The sequence below is a fragment of the Periplaneta americana genome, chromosome 5 (genome assembly GCF_040183065.1).
Source record: "Periplaneta americana isolate PAMFEO1 chromosome 5, P.americana_PAMFEO1_priV1, whole genome shotgun sequence".
Classification (NCBI taxonomy): Eukaryota; Metazoa; Arthropoda; class Insecta; order Blattodea; family Blattidae; genus Periplaneta; species Periplaneta americana.
Genome location: NC_091121.1, coordinates 81344364 through 81367386, shown reverse-complemented (window position 1 = coordinate 81367386; position 23023 = coordinate 81344364). Strand labels below are relative to the sequence as shown.

General features: G+C 33.1%; 1 protein-coding gene across 1 annotated transcript; it reads right to left on the bottom strand.

The window, feature by feature from the left end:
* Positions 1 to 18292: 18292 nt before the first annotated feature.
* Positions 18293 to 22404, bottom strand: LOC138699885 (uncharacterized). The gene is made up of 2 exons (XM_069826083.1): positions 22205 to 22404; positions 18293 to 18835 (listed from the first exon to the last, which is right to left on the bottom strand). Exons 1-2 carry the CDS (start codon positions 22217 to 22219, stop codon positions 18485 to 18487), a joined length of 366 nt encoding a protein of 121 aa, XP_069682184.1. The 5' UTR covers positions 22220 to 22404; the 3' UTR covers positions 18293 to 18484.
* Between the last annotated feature and the right edge of the window lie 619 nt (positions 22405 to 23023).

Here is a 23023-nt window from a genome sequence, read left to right as displayed (position 1 = left end):
CATATTATTCCTTCACATTAAAGTTGATGGTAAAGTTTGTATGTTGGCCAGACTGTTAACATCAGTCAGCAGTTCATAGTGTAACGTACTGTATATTAAGATTTTTAAAAGTGTTATTTTCAAAATATACTATCGTGCAAAAGATACTGTACAATGCACGTTTGTGAAATGCATTACAAAATCTCGGAAACTGAAAAACTCGTTCCGCTCGTTTTTCAAACTTTTCCCGGTTTTGTAAAAAGCACTTCCCCAATCTTGTATCGTAATATACTATTTTACCTCCCATGTAGTAATGACTTACTGATTACTGCGGTGTAGAGGATGAAGAATTTTCCTCAGCTAAAACCTAATATCACAGTCTAGAATATACAGTCACGAAGCTCAATACGTAGGGAATATGCATCCATAGATAGTTACTAACAACTAGGATCCCTACTATTACAGACAATGCGAAACAGTACCGGCACAGTCTATTGTCCTAGTACCCTCATCAATTCAAGCTTCGTGACTGTATATACTAGACTGTGGTAATACTGAGAAATAAAAACAAAATCAACTATTAGAAAAGTATAAGGTATACAGAGAAGGAACGCTGTCCCTATTACAGTATTTAAATAACGTTCATTACCAGTCTATCTGACGAAGGGACGAAACTGACGAAATGACGAAAGTTATTTTAGTTTTAAAGTAGGCCTACTTAAATAATTGTAAATTAACAACATTTTTAATCATACCAAGATTATTCTTCCTCCTGACAATCCAAAATCTGCATGATATGAGAGCGGAGATGTTGCTGTAAGCAGTAAATAGTGTTCAGTATTAGTTTTGCTTAGCAAATATAATAATCTTGTTTACTAAAATAGCGAAAACACATACAGAAAATATAAATATTTCAGAGTACGATGACAAGAAAACAGATATTGTTTATTTTTGTTAAAAAGAATACACGCATTGAGAAATCAATGGTAAGTGCATCCGTTGCATTTAATGAAGAAAATTATCTACTGGGTTTAAGTGAAAGTGAAATCTGTACCCAGTAATCCCATCTGTGTTACCTTCATCAAGTGCTGTTACTGGCGAGTCAACTAACAAAATTGTTGGACTGGAAATCAAATACGAAAAAAAAAAAAAAAAAGAGATGAGACACTAAATATAATTGGTTGTGCTTCGATCGTACTCGGGTTGATGCATTACATTTTGTAAACTGTGTGAAATGCATTTAAAAATGACCTCGAAGCTTTTCAGAAATAGGTGGTGTATTCATATCATTGCCCTTTAAAAACTTTATAAAAGCTATTGGAAGACGCATTCGTCTATTTTAATCCTTGAGTGATTACTAATTGTATAACATTTACGTGGGTTATGTAAAAGAAGAGAATTAATCAAACAAGAGAAAGGAAGAGGAGCAGACGGAGGTGTGGAAAGAGAGAGAAACAATAGTAAAAATGATAGGATAATAAGATAACCAAATAAGAAAGCGGAAGAGGGAAGAAAGAGGAGGGGAAGGAGGTGGAGAAAATAGAGAGGAAAAGGGTAGAATAGAGGGAATAACAAGAAAATTAAACAAGAGAAACGGAAGAGAAAAAGGAGAATGCAAGGAAAAGAGACAGATACGAGAATCCAATAGGAAAGTAACAAAGAAACTGAAGGGAGAAAGAAAGGGCGAGAAGAATGGTTGGAGGAAGAAGAAGCGGTAAGTATAGAAACAGGAGTGGAACAGAGAGGAAGACAAGAACAAAGATTGGAAGCAGAAAAGAGAAAGAAGTACATTCAAAGGAAAAAGTAATAGGCCTAAGTGAAGAAGAGAAAATGAAGTAATATTGACAAAATTAAGTGTTACTGGTAGAGGAATATTAAAAAATTAACACTTATAGAAAAAAAGGAAAATACTGCTTTCTTTCCGACCCGTCATTAAGAACAGGTTCTTAGGATTGTTTTTGGCGTTCTTATCACCAAGTCGCTATTTGAAATCGCAGGCTATTATGTCCGGAATCCAACTGAAACGTTCTTAATGTATATTTGTTTGAAAATGATACTAACAGAGCTGTAAAAGTTGAATTTGAATACAAAGGCCTGTATGCGGAATTTCCACTTAACAGCTCAATTTAACAGGGGGCAAGTACTTCTGAAGGCCGAAGATAAGAAGTCAAGTGACGTAATTTTTACCAATCTGTCGCATATGTTTTTCTTACAAACATGAGACTCAAAAACACAAGGCTTTTGACATGATAATAACTTAAGATAAGAGGGATCGTTTAGCAAACTTCAGTGCCATTAGTAATCACACTTTTAACTAAATGTTGGAAATGAGTCAATGGTGGCATTCAGAAAGAGAGAGGGCAAAGATAGAGCTTAAATTTACAGAATTAAACTTCATGTTACATTAAAAATTGTGTGCTGCAATCTAAAAATTATACGTGCCTCAGAACTTTCTAAATGGATGATGACGATGACGACGACGACGATGACGATAGTGGTTGTGGCGGTAATGATGATGAAGGGAACCGGAAAGGGAAAAATGAATTAGTGAAACTATAGTGGAAACTGTAGTACAATCTACATATTCAATTAATGCCGTCACGTTTTGAAGTTATGTTTACATTCAGTATTTCAACCCCCTTCCGCTGTTATGCTAGTAAGTATGTATACAAGGCACAGAGATAGCCATTCCGTTGAGCAGTGGTGCGCCGCTGCACTTCTGAAATGTTGGCATGCACTGCAAACGAGTTCTAATTTGTAATGACGGCGCAGCTACTACTCTAGTATGAACACCACTGAAAACCGGAATACACAAGACAAGCAAGTCAAGCCTCACGTACACGGTAGGGGCGGGAGGTGTAGATGTTTGTTTTATTGTATGACTATAGAATGAGACGGCATTAATGAAATGCAGTGTACTCCACAATACCATTTCTTTGCAGCTTAAGTCTCACTGATCTCGGATCTCGGCACAAAATGTGCGTTAATCCAAAATTATTAGATATTTCCACAAACTTCAGTTCATCACTACAATTTACAGGACTTCAATTTTCTTCGGTATTTGGTACTTTTAAAAATCAACCATTTTTTACGATTGCACTATACTGAAGTACAGTATAATCGTTTCATTTACCACACTTTCGGTTTCAAAATCTACTCCAGCGCGTAAATAAGAACCGATATAAAAATAGTCTAGTAGAATTGTAAAATTCGTCAAGGCGACATATGCCTCTCTTATTAAAAATGTAATAGTTCCATATAGTTGTGTATAATGTCCTTCTCAAACCGCGCCATATACCACTCAATTCCTTTCTATCTTGCATTACTATGTTTCGTCCCTTAGAGGAAACAATTAGCTATGCTTAGGGAAGAAATTTTACGAAGGTCATATTTTATATGTTACTCATTTAGGATATATTTCTACGTGTAAATAAGTAGAGAACTACAGTTTTATTATATAAAAATATGTATTTTTTAGAGCAAGAATAAAAATTATTAAAATTCTAAATATAGATACTGAGTACAAATAATTATATGCAGACTGCGTATAAATACCTCTCAAAAACTGAAGTATAAAATATACGTCCATGATGTCATGTAATGTTGCGATGCTAATCAGCGCCTGAAATATACATATATTATTTTGACAAAACCCTTATTTTCACAATGTACTATTTTCATCCTCATTGACTGGCTTATCAATGTGGAAAGAAGGTCCTTGAAAATAGCGAATTATAACTTACATAATCTACATGACGTAGCAATCACTTTATAACATAATGCTTAATAACATACCAGCTTCATCTGCTTTCTATTTCTATTTATAGAGTAAAACTTCTCCTAACGGACACCACTAAATAACGGACATCTTTCAATCCCTTGGCAGAAAGACGTGGCGTAAAATGAAAATACAGCATTACTACTTAATAACGGATGAGGAAGATGAATATTATTATATCCTCATCGCCAATTAAAACTTCCGAATAATGGACACCCTGAAAAGAAACTCTTGCAATTTCTGGAATTCAAATCAATATTAGACAGCATTTCTTATTGTGACTCATCGTACAGTGTTGGTAACTTAATGTATGTAACTGTATTTCTTCTTAAAAGCGCATATTTCTTATAGCGTTTCTTATGAAGTTTGTTCCATATGTGTTAAAATATCACAGAAACTTTACTATTAACATTAAATGAAAAGGTTGAGGTCATCAATGTCTACGAAAACGAAAAACTTAATGGCCGTGCGGTTTGCTGTTGGAAAAAAAACAGATCAGTAACACGTTTTTGAAAAAGATATATCCTTCAGCAGTGGACTGAAAATGAAAATCTTGCTGCTAAACTCTCTTTTCCCAACACACTTGACTTGTCAGTATCAATGGGGCAAATGTGAGGAGAAACACTTAAAACGTGCGCGAAAACGCAAAAAAAAAAAAAAAAAAAAAAAAAAATTGGGCTGAGAGAAAGCAATTATGTGAGCTCCAAGCCTGTTGGCCATTTGTCTCACTCCATTCCATTGAAGGAGATAACCGAGAATAGACATAGCCTAATAGCTACCATATGAGGGGGGAAATAAGCTCGATATAAACTGCAACAGGTCCCTATTTGGCTTGACAACTTTTAACCCTAGCAATACCAATATATTTTAAATAACATACAATACTTAAGGAGGGGGTATTTTGTGACCACTACAAAATGTTTAATTTTGAAGAATTTTTTAACATTTTTAATCAACAAATAGTATGTGCTATAATAAATGAGAAAAATTGAAATGTCATTGTATATTTTCGAACAATTACTTCAACATAACAGTCTCGAAAAAGTTACGCACCACTTTCTTCATACCCGTCCTCATATATTGAATAGATAACAGTTTTACTACATTTTTTTTTTTTAATATTTGGAATCAGCAAGTAGTGTATACTGTAATCAGAAAGAAAAATTGAAATATCATTGTATATTTTCGAACGATTACTTCAATAAAGAGTGGATATTTTTTGTCCACCTTGACATATTTTAGTAAAACTATCAGTGAAAAAAATTAAACAATAACACAATAAGATAGAAGAATTTATAACTGGCAATAAATAATATTTTCATATTTTTAATCGATTGATTGTTTATTCTATACATGACTATTTACATGGATGTGCACGTCAATTACATAATAAATAAGAAACACAATAAAATTGAAAAACACTACAAATTAAAATAATTTAAAATAAATAATATAATCAAGTAGTATTGCATATATCATAATTTGTAATTTAAGAATTCTTTTACTGAATAAAAACTTTGATCAGTTAAAATCTGTTTAACTTTCACTTTAAATGGTGTACAAGATAAAGTTTGTATCTGCAATAGTAATTTATTCAAAAACACAATGCCAGTATAGGCAGGCGATTTTTCATATTTCACAAGTGTATGATTTTTATTGAAAACAGAAGTGCATTTCGTGTGTTATAATTATGATAATCTAAATTCTTATTGTTTTTATTCCCATTCTGTTTTAAGAAATTAGGCATTTGTAAATATAAATGGATGGGAATGTTAGAATTTTATATTGTTTAAAATAAGGTTTGCATGAGTCAAAATTTTTTAATTTAAAAATGGATCGTATAATATATCATATACATATTTAAAATATAAATTTCGGAGAAGGGAGCACAAAGTACCTCCCCGTTAGTATTGCTAGGGTTAACATTTGAGTGTTTCTATCGTGCTCGCAGCAATAACAATGTATGTTCATAAAATAAAATGCTTACCAATTTCATGTGATATGTAATAATGTAAACAAATTAAAGAATTCCGTGCATATATTATTGTGCATTAAATTAAATACAAAACCAATTTGTTTCACAAATGAATAGGTCTACTATATCCATACTGTAATAGTATTTTTGCATTGTAGCGTATAGTAGTGGAAACGTCTTCATGGGTGTCCATTATAGAGAAGTTCTGTACGATGTATAAAGAAAAAGAACTGTGAACCTGCAAAAAAAAAAAAAAAAATACTATTTTAAGAATTTTTCGGAAATACTAGGGGTTGTGTTATACAATATCATGGTTCCTAAGAAATTTGTCTTAGATTAGAATGATGTTTTATAGGAACTAAAGAATAATAATTGTTCACTCTTTAACTATTTATACAGAATTTTACTGACTTATCATTCGTAGTTTGTGAGATTTGCGAATATTTTTAAGACATTCACAAAAATGAGCTTCGTGCAGTCAATAAATACCGCCAAGAAAAATGCTATAACATTCAGAAGAATCCATCAAGATATGTGTGCTGGGAGATGCCCCTTCATATCACATGAGAAAAGATACGGATCTGTTGCGAAGCGTATGAGAAAATTTCGTCGGTTTACAAGCAAAACACATTCAATAAAAAATTTTACTTCTGAGAAAAACGCGTTTTTATTGTAAAAAAATTGAATCCTAAAAATATTATTATTTTAGTAAGTTGCTCCTCTTTATATGTATTTCAGTTTTCAATTCTGAGTTTATACACATACATCATGTTTATTAATCATTATATACGTCTTTTTCTCACAAGTAATATTTTTTACTTCATGAGTTTGGTTATAAACTCACGATATTATATGTCAGCTTCACGACGCTGGGTTTTAACGTTCTGGTCTACTTAGACACCGGTGCTAGTTATTTGCTAAGAGGATTTTGCTAGTTTAGATTTGGGTCTCTTAATTTTAAATAATTGATTAAATGGCGATCTTACTCGTGTTAATTATGTAAGCATGTGTGGCTTACAGCTGTTTCGGTGTTACTTGACACCATCCTCAGAGCCTACTAGATCTCGGCGCTATCTCAACTTCGCTGCCTGTTGTGTGGGTGCGTTCGTGTGATGAAGAGTTGTGTCAAATAGTGTGTGTGTTCTGAAATTGATCTGTGTGTTGAGAATTTGATTAGGGTGTGTTTTAGTGTGTCTGTATATTTCATATTGTTCTAGTGTCTTGAGTTTTTTGTTTTTGGGTTGTATGTGTAGGATTTCCATGTCTGTATTTATGTTACTGTATGTATGGTTAGCATTAGTTATGTATTCGGCATATGTATATGTATTGTGTCCTCTGGTTATTGCTTTAATGTGTTCTTTGTATCGAGTTTGGAATGATCGGCCTGATCTGTAAGCCACACATGCTTACATAATTAACACGAGTAAGATCGCCATTTAATCAATTTTTTATATTCAAGTGTTAGAAGTAGTGTACGAAAGATTCAACATGGATCTTAATTTTAGTTTAAAATTCTCCAAAATCAAACAGAAGGGACCAGATGAATCCAATCTTGAAAGATTATTATTATTATTATTATTATTATTATTATTATTATTATTATTATTATTATTATTATTATTATTAATTTTACAGCAAAATAGTTTCTGGTGGTGATAGATTCTTATCTAATCTTAGAACACAGTAAAATAAAAATCAAATACATGAAATGTCTTGGTCACAACAAAGTGTTGTTAAAGTATAAAAATACCTACCAACTTAGTTCACTGTCGGTTACCTTGTTAAAAGTTCCATTCTTACAATAGCTTGTAGCTCTTGACTTTGAGATGAGAAGTCAACTAGTGTGCTGTAAAATTTTATTGCTGACTGATTCTCTAAAACTGTCAGGAGTGCAGCAGCTTGTTAGCTTTTATTCTACCACAAATTTTTCACACTTTATGGTAAACTGCAGGAAGTCTCAAGTGTAAAATTCAACAGACATATCTTTTATGATCAGCTTTATACCACGATGGCTAGAAAGAGCAGATGGTGGACTTCTACCTTGTGCGTTAGTACTGAGACATTTGTTGTTTTATTTTTAAAGTTTAGTATTTCTACACTTTAAAAAGTCACTGAAATGAGTAAAAATGCTGAAAAAATTCTGCAGGTTGCAGTTAGGGCACATATGTAGGTATATTATACTATACTTCGGGTTTCTGTAAATTTATCTTATATCATAATCATATATGAAGTATGGTATAGTATACTATACTCTCAGGATACAGGAGGATAGGAAATTCGAGATGCAACATCAAATTAAAAGATACGGAAACTTATTTTGCTCATTATGTGATACCTCAGCTCATATTATTCTTCAATATGTCAAATATTTTAAGAAATTCGTCATTCTGAAACCTGTAACTCACGATTACATAATTTCTCACTCAAGTTTATTTTCAATACTGAATAATATCTCTAGATGAAGGCGTTATTAAATAAAGTACTTCTACTATCACCACCAATTATTACTACTGCTATAGATGGGATATGATGATAGAAAGTGGATTAATCTTGCACAGGATAGGGACCGATGTCGGGCTTATGTGAGGGCGGCAATGAACCTTCGGGTTCCTTAAAGCCATTTGTAAGTAAGTAATACAATTATTATCAGCATTAGCGTCATGCATTAAAGGCGTTATTCACGGTTCAAGTTTGTTGAGTATGGCGAAGTTCGAAGTTAGAAATCGAAGAGATTTTTAGTCTGTTAAAGTGTTAAAACAAAATCGGAAACAGAAGCTTATAGATGTGGTGAATATAATTATGGGAATCCGTGCTGGTTTATGCAGAAAAAATCAGTACTGCCGCAATTCTGAACTTCCTGCATCTGTTCTTTAAAAATAGGAGCAACTGGGCATACAAATTACAACAAAATCCAACTTCTACTGCAGCTTCAGCTTCTATAACTTTATTACCTCAATCTGCGGAAGACCCTGATGTTATAGAAGATGACTTGCTAACCACTGATTTTCAATTGAACTAACAAAATACATTTAATTTATCTAACATATTTAATGTTATCTAGATGGAACTCAAGGGAAAAATTATTTCTAGTTCTTTAGCACATGATTTTAATTGTTTGTGAGTGTGTTTCTTGATGGATATTTTTTGTATTGTTGGCAACACCGCATTAGTGAATTTGACGCTGACATGCGGGCTATTCTTTCTGTATCTTAGAGGAAAGGCTTCATCAACTACTGAAGAGCTGAAATCCAGAGCCCGGAGTCCTAGCCTATTCTTACTATTACAGACGATAGATGAAATGAGGAGAATTGGAGAGTTTTAATGCAATGAAAAAAGGAAATGGGAGTACCTCGATAAAACCTCTCTGCAATGTCTGTTTTGTTCACCACAAATTTCACACAGATCTTACTGGGGATCGAACCCGATCCACCTCTATGGAAGGCTAGCGTTCTAGCTCTGAGCCATAGACGCGGTTCTCTCTCTCTCTCTCTCTCTCGTTACATTAGTTTCTATCATTGACAGCTTGGCTACAAGTTCCTATCATAGAGAAAAAGATAGACAAGTATTAATTAATTAGTTAATTAATTAATTAATTAATTAATTAATTAATTAATTCATTCATTCATTCATTCATTCATTAATTAATTAATTAATTAATTAATTAATTAATTAATTAATTAATTAATTAATTAATTCATTCATTCATTCATTCATTCATTCATTCATTCATTCATTCATTCATTCATTCATTTATTTTATTCCATAGATCTTACATGAGCAATGAAGCTTTAAGATGTGGAACAAGTCAAAATTTTACAATATTACAATTATAATTTTTACAAATTTTTACAGTTTTACAATTTAGTAATTTTCTACAATTTAACAATTTTGTGCAATTTTTTACAATATTTTGGCGAGATGTAGTGAAATGAGGTGAGGTCTGAAGATTCGCCAAAAGATTACCCGGAATTTACCCTTTGGTTGGGGAAAACCTCGGAAAAACCCAACCAGGTAACCAAATCAAAGGGGTTGATGCCGAGGACTCGTATATTAACCGATTTTAAATATTCTTGTTCTTCATGCTTTTGAAATATTGATAATACGAAAATGTGAAGTCTTGATTGTTCAGTCTTTGACTTATTTATTGTAGCAAAATATCATAAGGTTATTTTTACTAATACCCCAGATCACATATAGATTGCTCATTTCTATGTTAAAATTGGTTGCACTGTGAAGAGAACAACCGCCAGGATCGCCACCCGTCAGCCGTAAACGAACAAGAGATTGGCAGTACAGTCGCTAATGCAATTATTCAAATGGGAGTTATGACATGACTCCTTTTGTAACAACTATACGGCAGCATAGTAAACTGACAAAAGTTGTTGCCGTCAAAACCTATAACGCCTAGCAATCTGGCTACATATGATCTAGGCTAATACGTATTAGTGAAGGTTTTCGTCCTTATTATGGGCATCATCAAAATTCAAATTTTGAAATATTGTCTTGTAATTTTATCCTCACAGGAGAGAGATGAATACACTAATGTATTTTTGTCACATGCAAATGTAAATTGTTGTACCTGTAATATGCTGATTTTGGAGTAAAAATATACATTTCATCTGCATACTTCAAGGATAAATTCGATGGTGTTGTTGGGGAAAGGGAGATAAATCATAAAAATGAGTTTTGAGATAAATGAACAATAAACTTCGGATCCTTATTGCAGATAAATTTTTACGCAAATAAAACACATCAGATGCTAGTATTCTTTTATTTATTTATTTATTTTTTGCACACTTGTAGAATTTAACTTGTGTAATCGCGAGGGGAACAAAACTCCTTTTACACAAAAAATGGCTTAGGCCTAACCCCCTTTACCCGAACATCATCGATTTGACTCGCGGATGTGGAATATGAACAGATTATATGGAATACTTTATTAAGAGAAAAGGTTGTAAACCTGTTCCTCTAGGCTGTATCTATGTGATCGCACGGACAGACCTGTATAACAAAAGAAAAACGGAAAACGAGACGGATTGACAAAAAAACACTTTTTCGGTATCAGAAATATTGGAAACTAGCATATTTGTAAAAAAAATCTCGAAATTTATTGTTGGAGTGTTACAGTACTTTCTATACAGCTTACTTTGAATAATTAGAAAGTTTCACTGAGCAATGGCAGTGTCGTTAACTTGCCGTTATTCGTCTCAACTACATGAGCGTGGTCATAGATTTCGAGAAATGTGGACCACTTTGTTCGTCAGACACTATCCACAGAGCACTAGAGGCGCTGGGTCTACATTGCACTCGTAATTAATCATGATTAACTGTTGAGATATCACAGAGAAAACGAAGTATCCGGAGAAAACCCCTGTGTTGCCTGGACCACGGGCTTACTCAACACAAGTTATAAATTCATAGTGGATATAAGCTAAGCGCCTTAGCACTGAATCACCGCACTGTGGCGATTCCTGTACATGTAATAAAAATTTTGTATTAACTAAAGCCGCCCTAGATAAAGGTTCGATATATCGGCCCACTAATAAATTCACAATGAACAATGATTAATAATACATTATGCAACGAGCCTATAATGATAGTAATTAAGACGCGAGGATGTTTATGAAACGAGCGCAAGCGAGTTTCATAATTTTCATACGAGCGTATTAATTACCATTATAGGCAAGTTTCATACGACTTTTTATGCTCGACCATATTTCTAACTTGAAATTATTCATAACTATTCATGTTATTCTTATGTGAATGGGAAGGGAACTGACCTTGTGCAGTCTCGTAAATTGTGAGATGTACGCAGACGCGAAAGTATTGATTTTTTCCCCGAAACGAATGTCGGCGACCTTGATATAATCTCGTTAAACTTGATATAAACTTGAAATTGAATTCGACATTGAAAAACGAGATGACAAATTGAATTTATTTGAATATTATTTACAATTAAAGCTAATTATTATAGTAACAGAACATAACCTTCTGCGACAGTATTAGATTTATAGCCTGCGTGACGTTTTGCTAGTTTCTTTAGATTGCATATCCGAGAATAATCGAAAACCTGAACTTTAATGAATAGGTGTACTTTAATGACATGCATTAAAGGACTGCTACCAGGTGTATAATTACTACATTTCGGCATGGTCGAGCATAAAAACAATTATGTGACAATTTGAAAGAAAAACAAACATTAAGATAAATAACAATAAAACATAGGAAATCATTTGCAATAAAAGTTTCTTGAGCAGGAATGATTACTAATTATAGCTAAGGGTGATTTTAACACATGACATCCCTTTGGCATCAATAGTTGCATCAGAAATTTTAAATTGTTTAAGTTGATTTAAAGTTTCTCGTGGGATCGTACCACGGGCAGCGAACATGAGTCCAAAAACTGTCCAATGTGTGATGTGGTATTGTGCTCCGAGATGCTGACAACAAGGCTCATATATGACTTGTTTTTCACGACACACCTCTTGTGGCTGTTGCTCATGCATCTCGAAACGGATTGTGGAATCAAGAATGACAACCTTATCCTTCTGCCGATCAATTATGATATCAGCACGTCTAGTAGAGCCATCAGAAGAGACGCAACCAACCTCCTCATAAACCTCATAGGAAGCATTCTGACGGATTGAAGCTGCGATGAGAGAATGAACCATATTATGTCTGTTGATTCGGAGCAATTCTCCATGATGGCAGAAACCCAAGACGTGAGGAAGCGTTTCTTGCTCGTCGCATCTTTTGCAACGGGTTGAGTCAAGAGTTCTACCAGGGAGAGTACGTACAGGTATTATATTACAGTTCATCTTAATGGCTTGCGTCCACTGACTGCTCGAAAGTCCCTTTTTGGTTGATATCCACGAATTACCTCTCTTCCAGTGAGAATAGAAAACAACTCCCAAATCTTACTTAAAGTGACCATGTTCAGTAATCGACTTCTACCATTGCATGTTCTCCATTATGAGTAAGATTTTCTTTTTTATTGGCCAATGGCAAGATCCTCAAATTTATCGTCATTTGCCCTGATTGCAGGCCCACAGATGTCGCTAGTGGCAACAAGCGTACGTTATTTAGTTCATTAAAGATTATCCAGAGTGCATTTCAGACGGTTGATCTAGATTACTCTCTTAATTAATGATGGGATTTCACAAGGGAACCGGAGTATTCAGAGAAAAGATTTGAACCTGGACCTCCTGACTTCCAAGCCTACCTCGCTAGCACTGAGCCATCGTGACTGTTTGAATAACAAGACAGTAAAATGAAGACGACTACTGAAATTAAAAGTAACAGACAAATAAACTGTTAGAGAACATTATTGAGCATGTTATGTGATTTGTAACTGACCGTTTCCAAATCTGGATTAGTGGAAATTGTGATGAGTCATGCTCCAGACGTCATAGTGAACATATTTTCATATCTCTTTCAAGTAGCATTTCGTTACCTTGACTCTATTGGTATGTGTATTTACAACGGAAATACCTGCTTAGAAGGGCTTGTTGAGCAACGGAGCTCCTCGTACAAAGTGAGTAACAAGTTCCTCAAATTTCCCACAGATGTCAGTACAAGAGTCCACGATGAGAGGAATTTCGGTGCGTAGAACATAAATCTGTCACGTAAGCCAATAATTCATCTTGTCTCGCGAAACATGCAATTTTGTTCTCCTTTTTATAAAGTATAAAAATATATCGTGATGGTGCATCAAATATATTTTAAGTTTTAAGATTTTCTTTGAAATATATTTGTAATATATTTTATTGTCATTTCAGTCATCAATTTATCAGGTATGTACATATGAAAGTTAACAACCTATCAATTTATGAAATATGAACTAGTTTAAACACAAACGTTTTCGACGATTTAATTAATCACATTCAGGTGATTGAGTACAATGAATGATATAAATATTTGAACACAAGGTCTAAGAGTTGTACCATACCATACCATACTACAACAGAAACATGTAATTATATAATTAATGAATGATACAACTGTATATTGAAACAATAGTGAACGTCAATGTAGGTTAAATAATACTGCTGGCCTCACTTCCACATGCCGAACCAGAGGTGGACGATCATCCAACCAGAATGGAGGTATCGTGTGGTTAGCACGATAATTCTCCCAACCGTTATAGCTGGCTTTCGTAACCGGATTTCTCTACCTATCGTAGCTCCCCAAGTGCATTACGATGCTGGGTGAAACCGGTCCCATACACTGGCCGAAATTTCATGAGAAAATTTCTTCCCCCATGAGGACTCGAACCAGCGTGCATTCCTTAACGCGAGTTCTAGGCAGGATGCCTTAGACCACAACGCCTCGGCGCGAGACAACATTAATCAAAGGATAACTTTATAATATATATTAAATAGTAAATTATTGTAATATTTACTTATTATAATTATTTAGTAAACGTCATACTGGACAAAATATTGTAGGCCTATACTACACGAAAGTATGCAGATTCCTTACACTCGTGTAAATTATCACTCTCAGCTACAGTAAATATTCCTCTTGTGAGTAAAGTCATACTTTACTCTCTTCTATCACAAATTACTATTATTCTACTATTATACTAGTACCATAAAAATGTATGGATTTTATAAACAGTTCTACATAGGGAATGTAGATCTTCTTAACATCTGAAATGAAGTTAGGCCTGCTTTAACCGACGTATATGGTACAGTAACTTCAACGCATACTTCATTGTTTACTACAATACTGTATCACTACCTTGTCTTCATTAAAACATAATATTATTACTATTAGTCCTAATGTTAAAAATAAATCCACAACCTACTCTATTGTACTAGAAATTCTTCTTTCTTTATTCTGGCAGTAGAATATTTCTTTTGTATAAAATATGTATTTTGTTATGGTATTCGAAAAAAACTAATGTACAGTATATTATGTAACCTGTATGTAGCATGGACTATTTACACTCGTGTTAATTTCAGCACTCGCCTATCGTTTGTGCAAAAAATTTCACTTTAAACACAAGTTACATAAATAACTAATAGTTCCTAATTTGTAGTTACTGTATATTCAAATTTCTCTATAACCTTCTCTTTTGTAATTTTGCGTACCTACTTCACAATCCTACTTTCTCCGTGCATTGTATTGGTAGTTGAAATTATTGTTTGATCATTATGCTTGTTATTAATCAAATGCTTTCTTTGTATTCAAATGAAATAAACATTACATGCATGTATGTCTTTCGAGATTTAATAATGATAATTAGATTAGAAATCCGGCTATCGTTCGCTCCTACAAGATCACACCTGGATACTTAAGTGTACATGGATAATATTTGTTATCTTTCCCTATGTAGTCAACTTTCAAAGACTGGACTCTTTAACACCTCCATTATTGTAACGATTTTCAACTTAGACTTACAAGAACAGGGTGATTATCTAATCATATAGTCACCATGAAGAAAACTTACCATTTAAGACAACAAAAGACAAAAACAATGGGGCGCACATACATACACTTAATGCTTATGGGAGATAAACATCGAATTCCGTATAGAGAATCGAATCCTGGACAATGCATCCGCAGGTGTAAAAGCTGATACATCACACATAGTTTAATTATTTTGTTCATCTAGGAATTAATATACATAGGGTACATACGTTGGCTAAAATGTGATATCTCGTATCTGCAAAAATTGTCATTTAGTCTAATTATATTATTATTTAGATTAACATTATTATTATTATTATTATTATTATTATTATGTTCACAAAATTGTACAGTTAACTAATATAATTTGTCCTCCGAATAGAAGTCTTTGCAAAGCATTAGCATATAAAAGAAGTTTCCCTATTTTGAGAAAAGTTAACTTTTATAACTTTTTTATTTATTTGCAAATTTACAGATACGAAATATTACTTCTTAACCGTCGATATAATCTTATTAATATTAATATAAATTTTTAACAATTTTTATTAAAGTGTAAAAGTCAAAGATACAAAATGGGCCATTTACAAAGATAAATATATCATTTCACTGAAGTTACATTTCATACTAATATAATATGAAAGAGTAGTAAATTCTTCCCAGAACACTGTTCATTTCTCACTTCCGTCAAAAATTGATATGTTTCAAATGAGGGGGTTATAAGCAAAGCAGTATAAGTGCACTTAAGTTATTTTTAAGAAAATGTCGTTGAAAGTACTTAAGCTGTCATACATTTTGTGAATTTTTTTTTATTTAAATTTTAGTGTGTGATGTGGTTAAAAGATGTATCTCTTTGCCAGTAAGTTTTATATGATTTAGCTTGCCTTGGATGCACCTAACTCATGTTCTTAGAAATGTCACTTGTACCCCTTTGCTTCTGATTCCCTCAAATGACTTAAAAACTCGTAAAATAAAAGGTTAGCTTCATTAAAAATTGTCTTGTATAGTTTCCATAACCTAGTTTCAAATGGATATTTTCTTTTAAATAAACTTTAAACTGTAGCGTCTAATTCTACACATCTCAGATAATTTGTTGGCTTAGATTTACGATACGTAAAGAACCCTAAACGTGTGTCCCTGCTCGAGAGAAAATTTACAGGGCAACGTACGTCGTATTAACTTTTTCGATTTACGAACTGTTATCTTTAAAGGACAAATTCTCTGTTGATACTATACAATTCTATTCAGAACTACGTAATTTAAATCTATAGCAGCCTGTGACGAACAAGCGAGAAGAAAAGAAATAAGAAGGCGTGCGAAGCAGATTAAGCCAATATGCTACAGTAGGTATAATACTAACTGGATAACAGGAATATCGACGGAAAGAAATGAATCGAACACTCATTACGGATAAATGTATCTTATCAGATTTTTTTCATTTTATCAATAATTTTAATGGATTAATTTACACATACATAGGGAAATGTAGAAAAATATACCCCCTAATACTGAAAGTGAAACAATTGCTCAATTATGGGAGTCCCAAGGATGAAAATTCTGAACTCATATTTATTCCATTTTAAATGAAGGGTTCAGAACCATAGTGGGCCAAGCGCCATTTACTAAAACCGTAGAAAACAAGGGTTAAAATGAAGTTATTACCATAATTAAATGGAAACATATAGCAAGTAATATAAAGTATACACACTAAAACTAAATGATATGCCAATCTTCATTAAACTATGGCAATCACTTAACTTTAACCCTTGCTTTATCTGTTTATAATACATGGCGCTTGGCCCACCAAGGCTCTGAATCCTTCAAATGTCATTAGTTATAGTTGATGACAGAACATGACGGCCTTCCCTCATTCACTCCATTACACCCTCATCATGATTTCATAGCGACTTCAATGTACAATGTATGAGAGCTATAAGAAAGAGATGTCGCCCACAGTGGAAACGCTTTCAAAAATAATGCAGGGATGAGTATTGATAACCTTCCTACCAGGAGAGAAGGCCTTTATGTTTTGTCACGAAGTTTACCAGTTCATATTGTGAAAGAGAAGTAAATTGTACTCTTAAGATTAATCACTAAGACATTGACCTTTCACGCTGGAGATCCTTATTACAATCCCGAAGAGAGCAAGTGTATTTTTTAAAACTAACTCGAATTGATTTCTTTAAGGCATCAAGTTTTCTCTACCAACATTCCATCAATTCATCTTCATCTCATCACCATCATACCTATAACAAACGACAGAGTAATGTGAAAAAATATTGAATACATATAGCCTCTACTATATTTGAGTTCATTACCTGTAGAAGCACTCAATTTCTTCAAAAGTAGGCTGAGTCTGAAATAACAGTCGTTTATCTTGATAATCTGATAATGAAATGAAGACAATATGTTCTGAAACAATAATGATTGAAGATCAAATACCGTGAGATCCAACGAGAGGTGGAGTTTCCAGCCGCGCACACAAGGTCACGAATGGTATGGGAAGGTGTGACGGGAATTCTGCCAGAGTCGGCAGCCCAGTTGAATGGAATGCGGTAGTATTGGTCGCAAGTTATATTCATTTTGACATTATTTGTGGTTAAGTATTTTCGCAAATACAATTTGCTAATGCTCCTTATTTCAAAAAATCAATTAAAAAAATTGCTGTTAACAGAGAAAATTTAAAGTTCAATTATTATATCTGTAATTTTTCTTCTTCTTTTTCTTTTTTTTTTTTTTGTTTACTTTTTATTCTGTTATTTAATAAAATGTCTTAATATTATGTGGAATGCCCCCTGACTATATAACTTACTCTTTCTGGGGTGCTAGAGTGTTTTTATATAAAAAATCGATATGTAGAAAGGTACCCAGAAACTGAAGGACGTTTTAGAAGATAGTATTCGGAAACATGTATTCTTCACAATCGTATTCCTATAAAATTCTTCATAAAAGGAGATATGAGGACTGTTGTAAATAAAAAAAAAACTTACTTACGAGTTAAAATAATATTCGTGTGTCCTTGGAACTGAATCCCAAATTTTTTTAAAGACGTTTATCCCTACAAACAGAATATCTTAAGGTTAATAGCCCTAATGGGATGTTTCATTCGTTTTGTTATTTATTGATTTAGAATATTCCTTTATCATTAATTAATTTATTATCAATTATTTCATTTATTTATTGATTCAATAGAATGTTTTACATATACGGCAAGCAGTGTCAAAACCGGACTCTTGACAGTAAACTCCACTTTTCGCTGGATCTCCGTGCAGCATGCACTGTTTTCAATGTACTACGTGCTATTGTAATGTCCGTTGAAAATATTTTTCACATAGGTCCGTTTAATGTTTTCCATTGGAAACTGCATTATTTCCTGGCAATGGTTTCCCGTCTTTATTGTTGTAAAAGGCGAAGGGATATCCGCCGTAACCTCCAAAGCCGCCGTACCCTCCAAAACCTCCGTATCCCCCATATGCTCCGTATCCTCCAAAGCCTCCGTAAGGATATCCGTAGTATCCGCCTCCGTAAAATCCACCACCACGTGGGTAAAAGCCACCTGGGTAGTAACCGCCTCCAAAGAATCGCATATCAACCTTGCCTTGGTTGTTCTTCTCGTCACCAAATTGTGGGGTTGCGTTCGGAGGCGCCGCAATGGTTGCCGTAGCAATGACGAGGACAAGAATGGTAATGCTCTGGAAGAAAATATCGCAAGGTAAAACAACTTTCTGAGGTTTTAGAAATGAAGGGAGTAAGAATGTACCTTACTCAAAAACCGAGAGAATTTAAATTTAATTTTCAAACATATATTTATCAATTATACAACCACCTTCAACACTGGAAATAGCAAAATTTATGGGGAATTTTAAAAGATATTCACAGCCACCTGTCAATGGCAAGAACAGCTAAACAAACATTCTACTCTAGGTTATATTATTTTGAACAAATTCTTTCAGATTGTGAGAAATATCTTTAAAACGCCATTTCCCATCTTGAAACACTATACATCTGTATACACTGAAACTGTAACACACGGTACCTCTCCGTTAAATATGGTTAATGAATTCAGAGATTCAAATATTAAACGCTATAAATGAAAAAAAAATCACTAATTGAAACCAAACTTACTATGAACTTCAAATGTCAATAATTCATTATTATATCAAAGATTGAGTAAAATAATGTGAAACAGATTAACTGCTTTAATTACTTGCAGAATCACATTTCTAATGTCGTATATACCTCTAAGTAAAATTATTAAAATTCCTACAAAGAATAAAATAATGAAATACACTACATCGAGATTATACATAGCTTTAGTTGTTTCACTTCTTACTTATGGTATCGTAAATTTGAACCTGAACAGAATAAGAAAAAAACTAATCGGAATGTATGCAATTCTTAAGAATAACATCTAATTATACCTTGAGATATCATATCTGCAAAACCAATATTAGATAAAACGTCAGAGGACTCCTATGCGAAAGCTTGGGAAAATCATTACAAATCTCGTAATATTAACTTGAATCGCAGATCCATAGACAGAGTCAGTCAACATTTGATGTAATTTTTAGAGCGTTATAATGGATGCTTTAAATATATTTTTAGGGGATGAGAAATAAATGTTAGGTGTACAGCTCGAACGACCACTGATATAAAGTGAGGGAAAGAAGACAGAGGACGGACACTGGAAAGTTTTCTTTTCTCAATTGTACTATCAGGGACTGGAATGCTTTACCTACAGACTTACTAAAGGCTTTATCAAAAGCCAAAAATGTATTTAAAATAGGCTCAAAGACTTTACTAATAGACTGTAGTATATTACATACACTATTTAAAGGGTGTAATTGATATTTTGTTATTTGAAGTGTTGTGTCAGTGAACTGTGAAGAGTGTTGTGCCAGTGAAATATGTTGTGTAAGTGAAGTGTGTTTGTCTCAGTGAAGTTTTATAGTTTATAGTGGTAGTGCAAAGTATTTGAACAATGGAATGTTTTTGAAGTGTTAGTGAAATCAGGATAGTATCAGTGAAATGTGTCGTAGCTATAGTGCAGTGAGTGAGTTGTCAGCGAAATGAGTGTAGTTTTGAAAGGCACTTGTGCAAATATGAACATATCATACTCGTGGGTTTTAGTTCGAACATAGGTTTAAGGTACAAATTAGATTTACTTTAAATGTTATTTTAACCGATCGTGCTTCATTTAATTTAGGATGTTCCCTGTTATTATTATTATTATTATTATTATTATTATTATTAATGTATTATTAATTGTATATTTTATTAATTGTGTTTATTATTAATTGTCATTATTGAGTGTAATTAATTACCTCTGCCACCGGGTATTTACCCATTTGCAGTGTGAATAAATACATATACATACACTTATTAGTCCTTAAAATATAAATTATTACAGTATTGATTCCGTTATTAGATATGTTGAAAAAAATATAATTTGATTATCAAATTTCACTTTAATTAAAATTCATAATTTCTTCCAATATAACTTACTCAAAATTATTACATCATTATCATACAATATTATACTTTTAGTGTACTTGAGTTCTGAATGTCTACATATTTCTCCTTTCGGAACATTTTTGTTTCTGAGATGTGTGCACTATTTGAAAATTTAATGATTTTTTTTCTTCATATTGTATGTGAGTAAACAAACGACTTGCATCTAAAAATTATGTCCCAAACTTTAAAATCATTGTAAATGACCATTATAGCGCTGTAAAATTTACATGTAACAGCTATTTTTATGCATTCGCAGCTCAATATTTGTAAATTTATAATGATGTTTCCATGAGTTCACGCATTAGTCCTCTTAAATATTTGACATATAATTTCCAAGTACAATAGCTCAGATCAAGCACAACTGTTCCAGTATATGTAACGCACAGAGTATTTTACAGCGGCAAAAATGTTATACAAGTTCGATGATATTACATTATTAAAATGCTAACATTAAGTTGGGGAAACGGTTTTTAAGATGGAGCAGAATGAATTCCTATTCTTGAAGAAGAAAAATAAAAATAAAAAATAGAATATATATAATGATCGTAATTTTTCGAAATATTTGGAGAACATTTGACTCTATATTTGTAACCTAATTTTCAATCATATGGATACAATCTCAGTAGAATATAAATCAACCTAATGTTTCACCTTTAATCTCATAAAAACTCACTTTATCAGTATATTGCAGTTTGTACAGTGAAATGTTTTATCCAACCACAAAATATACCTCCCACGTGTAATTTCGAATTTAAATAATTTAGTACTTCATTCACCAAGCTAGAAGCTGTATTCTCTATCGATTTTGTTTTCTAAATTCAAAGTGCTCTGAAATTGTATCGTCGATTTGCTAAAGGGAACATGTCAAAAATCAGTCGGAAGTGTCGGAAAATCGCAAAAACTATAACTAAGTTAACAAATTAAAATGTTCATATATTTTTTTTTCTAATTAGATCACTATGGATACATACATCCAGGATCCATGAACATTTTGATTTTCAAGTCTGCTACGGTTTTTTTACGATTTTCCAACACTTTGTCATTTTGGACGTGTCGCCTTTTGCAAATTGAGGACAGAATTAATATATTGTTGGGTTTAAAATAAAGATATTATTATAATATTTCTCTAACACTTTTGAAAATGTTGTTATAGCTTCTCTAGATGTTATTGCTCCTTCATATAATTCTCAAATTTCTATCCATAACATTCTCTATTTCCACTCACTTCAGCATCAAAAATTATTTTCTATAAACGTACGTCTTATAATTGAGAAATAAAAGATGTTAAAGAAATTACATAACAATTAAAGGCTACGGCTCACTTATATAATTTTGTACTTTCAACTATTTAAATGCAATAGCTCTAACAAAGTTCTATCTCCAAGTTTGACCACTGAATTCTTAACTAATATTAGATATTGCGAACGCTATAGAACATGACAGAAGTTAAACATTTTACTGTAAGAAATAGGTCTAGTTATCCTAAAACGCAAGTTGGAAGATTTAATTTAATTGATATTCGTATTAACTCTGAGAATAACACTTACCAGGTTGTGAACCATGGTGTGTCGAGAGAATGCTCTTCTTCTGGATGCAGATAACCAATTAGCGTCGTTGCATTGCGTGTTGCCATTTATAGCCCCTCGCACAAGAAGTGAAACATCTGCACTGATTCACACAATGACAATTCGCACTTCCTGTCCAGTACATGTTACAGAAACTGGAAGTAGCGAAGTGACTAATCCAAGCTAAGCCGCCGCTCAACATAACGCTGATTGCTACGTAACATCGATGATTCTGTCCTGTCTTCACTTACCAGTAAAGTAATTTCTCTAGTTTTTAGATTGTTCCGTTTAACTCTGCGTTTTTTCCATGGATTAGCATTCAACATGTGTGTCTCCCAAATTTGCATTAAACAGAATTATGGGCACACTCCTGGATAAAATGTTTGCTTTTCTAAAACAAGACGTCTAGTACAATTTTTATAGGTAATGTTAGTCACATTGCTCTGTTGATGACATGGATTACGAGTGGAGGAAACACAATTTTAAACCTAACTAGCTAACTAGCTATGTCGGAAAGGACTGACGCAGTGAATTTGTTGTTCTGCCATTTGTCGAGCAGGAAAGAAAGTACGTAGGATGGTTGCGCCAGTGAATAACCGGGTCTAGTAAATGACCATCTTGTAAAAAAAAATCTGTTTAAAATAGGAGTCAGGGCTGCAAAACCAATCTGAAACTCCGAATTACAGCAGATCAACTACGTCTTGAAATATTCTCTCTCATCATGGAAAATAACCCATTCTCACATTAGAAGTTACCTATCGCACAAACTAGTACCTCATCTATACTAATAATAAATCTGTA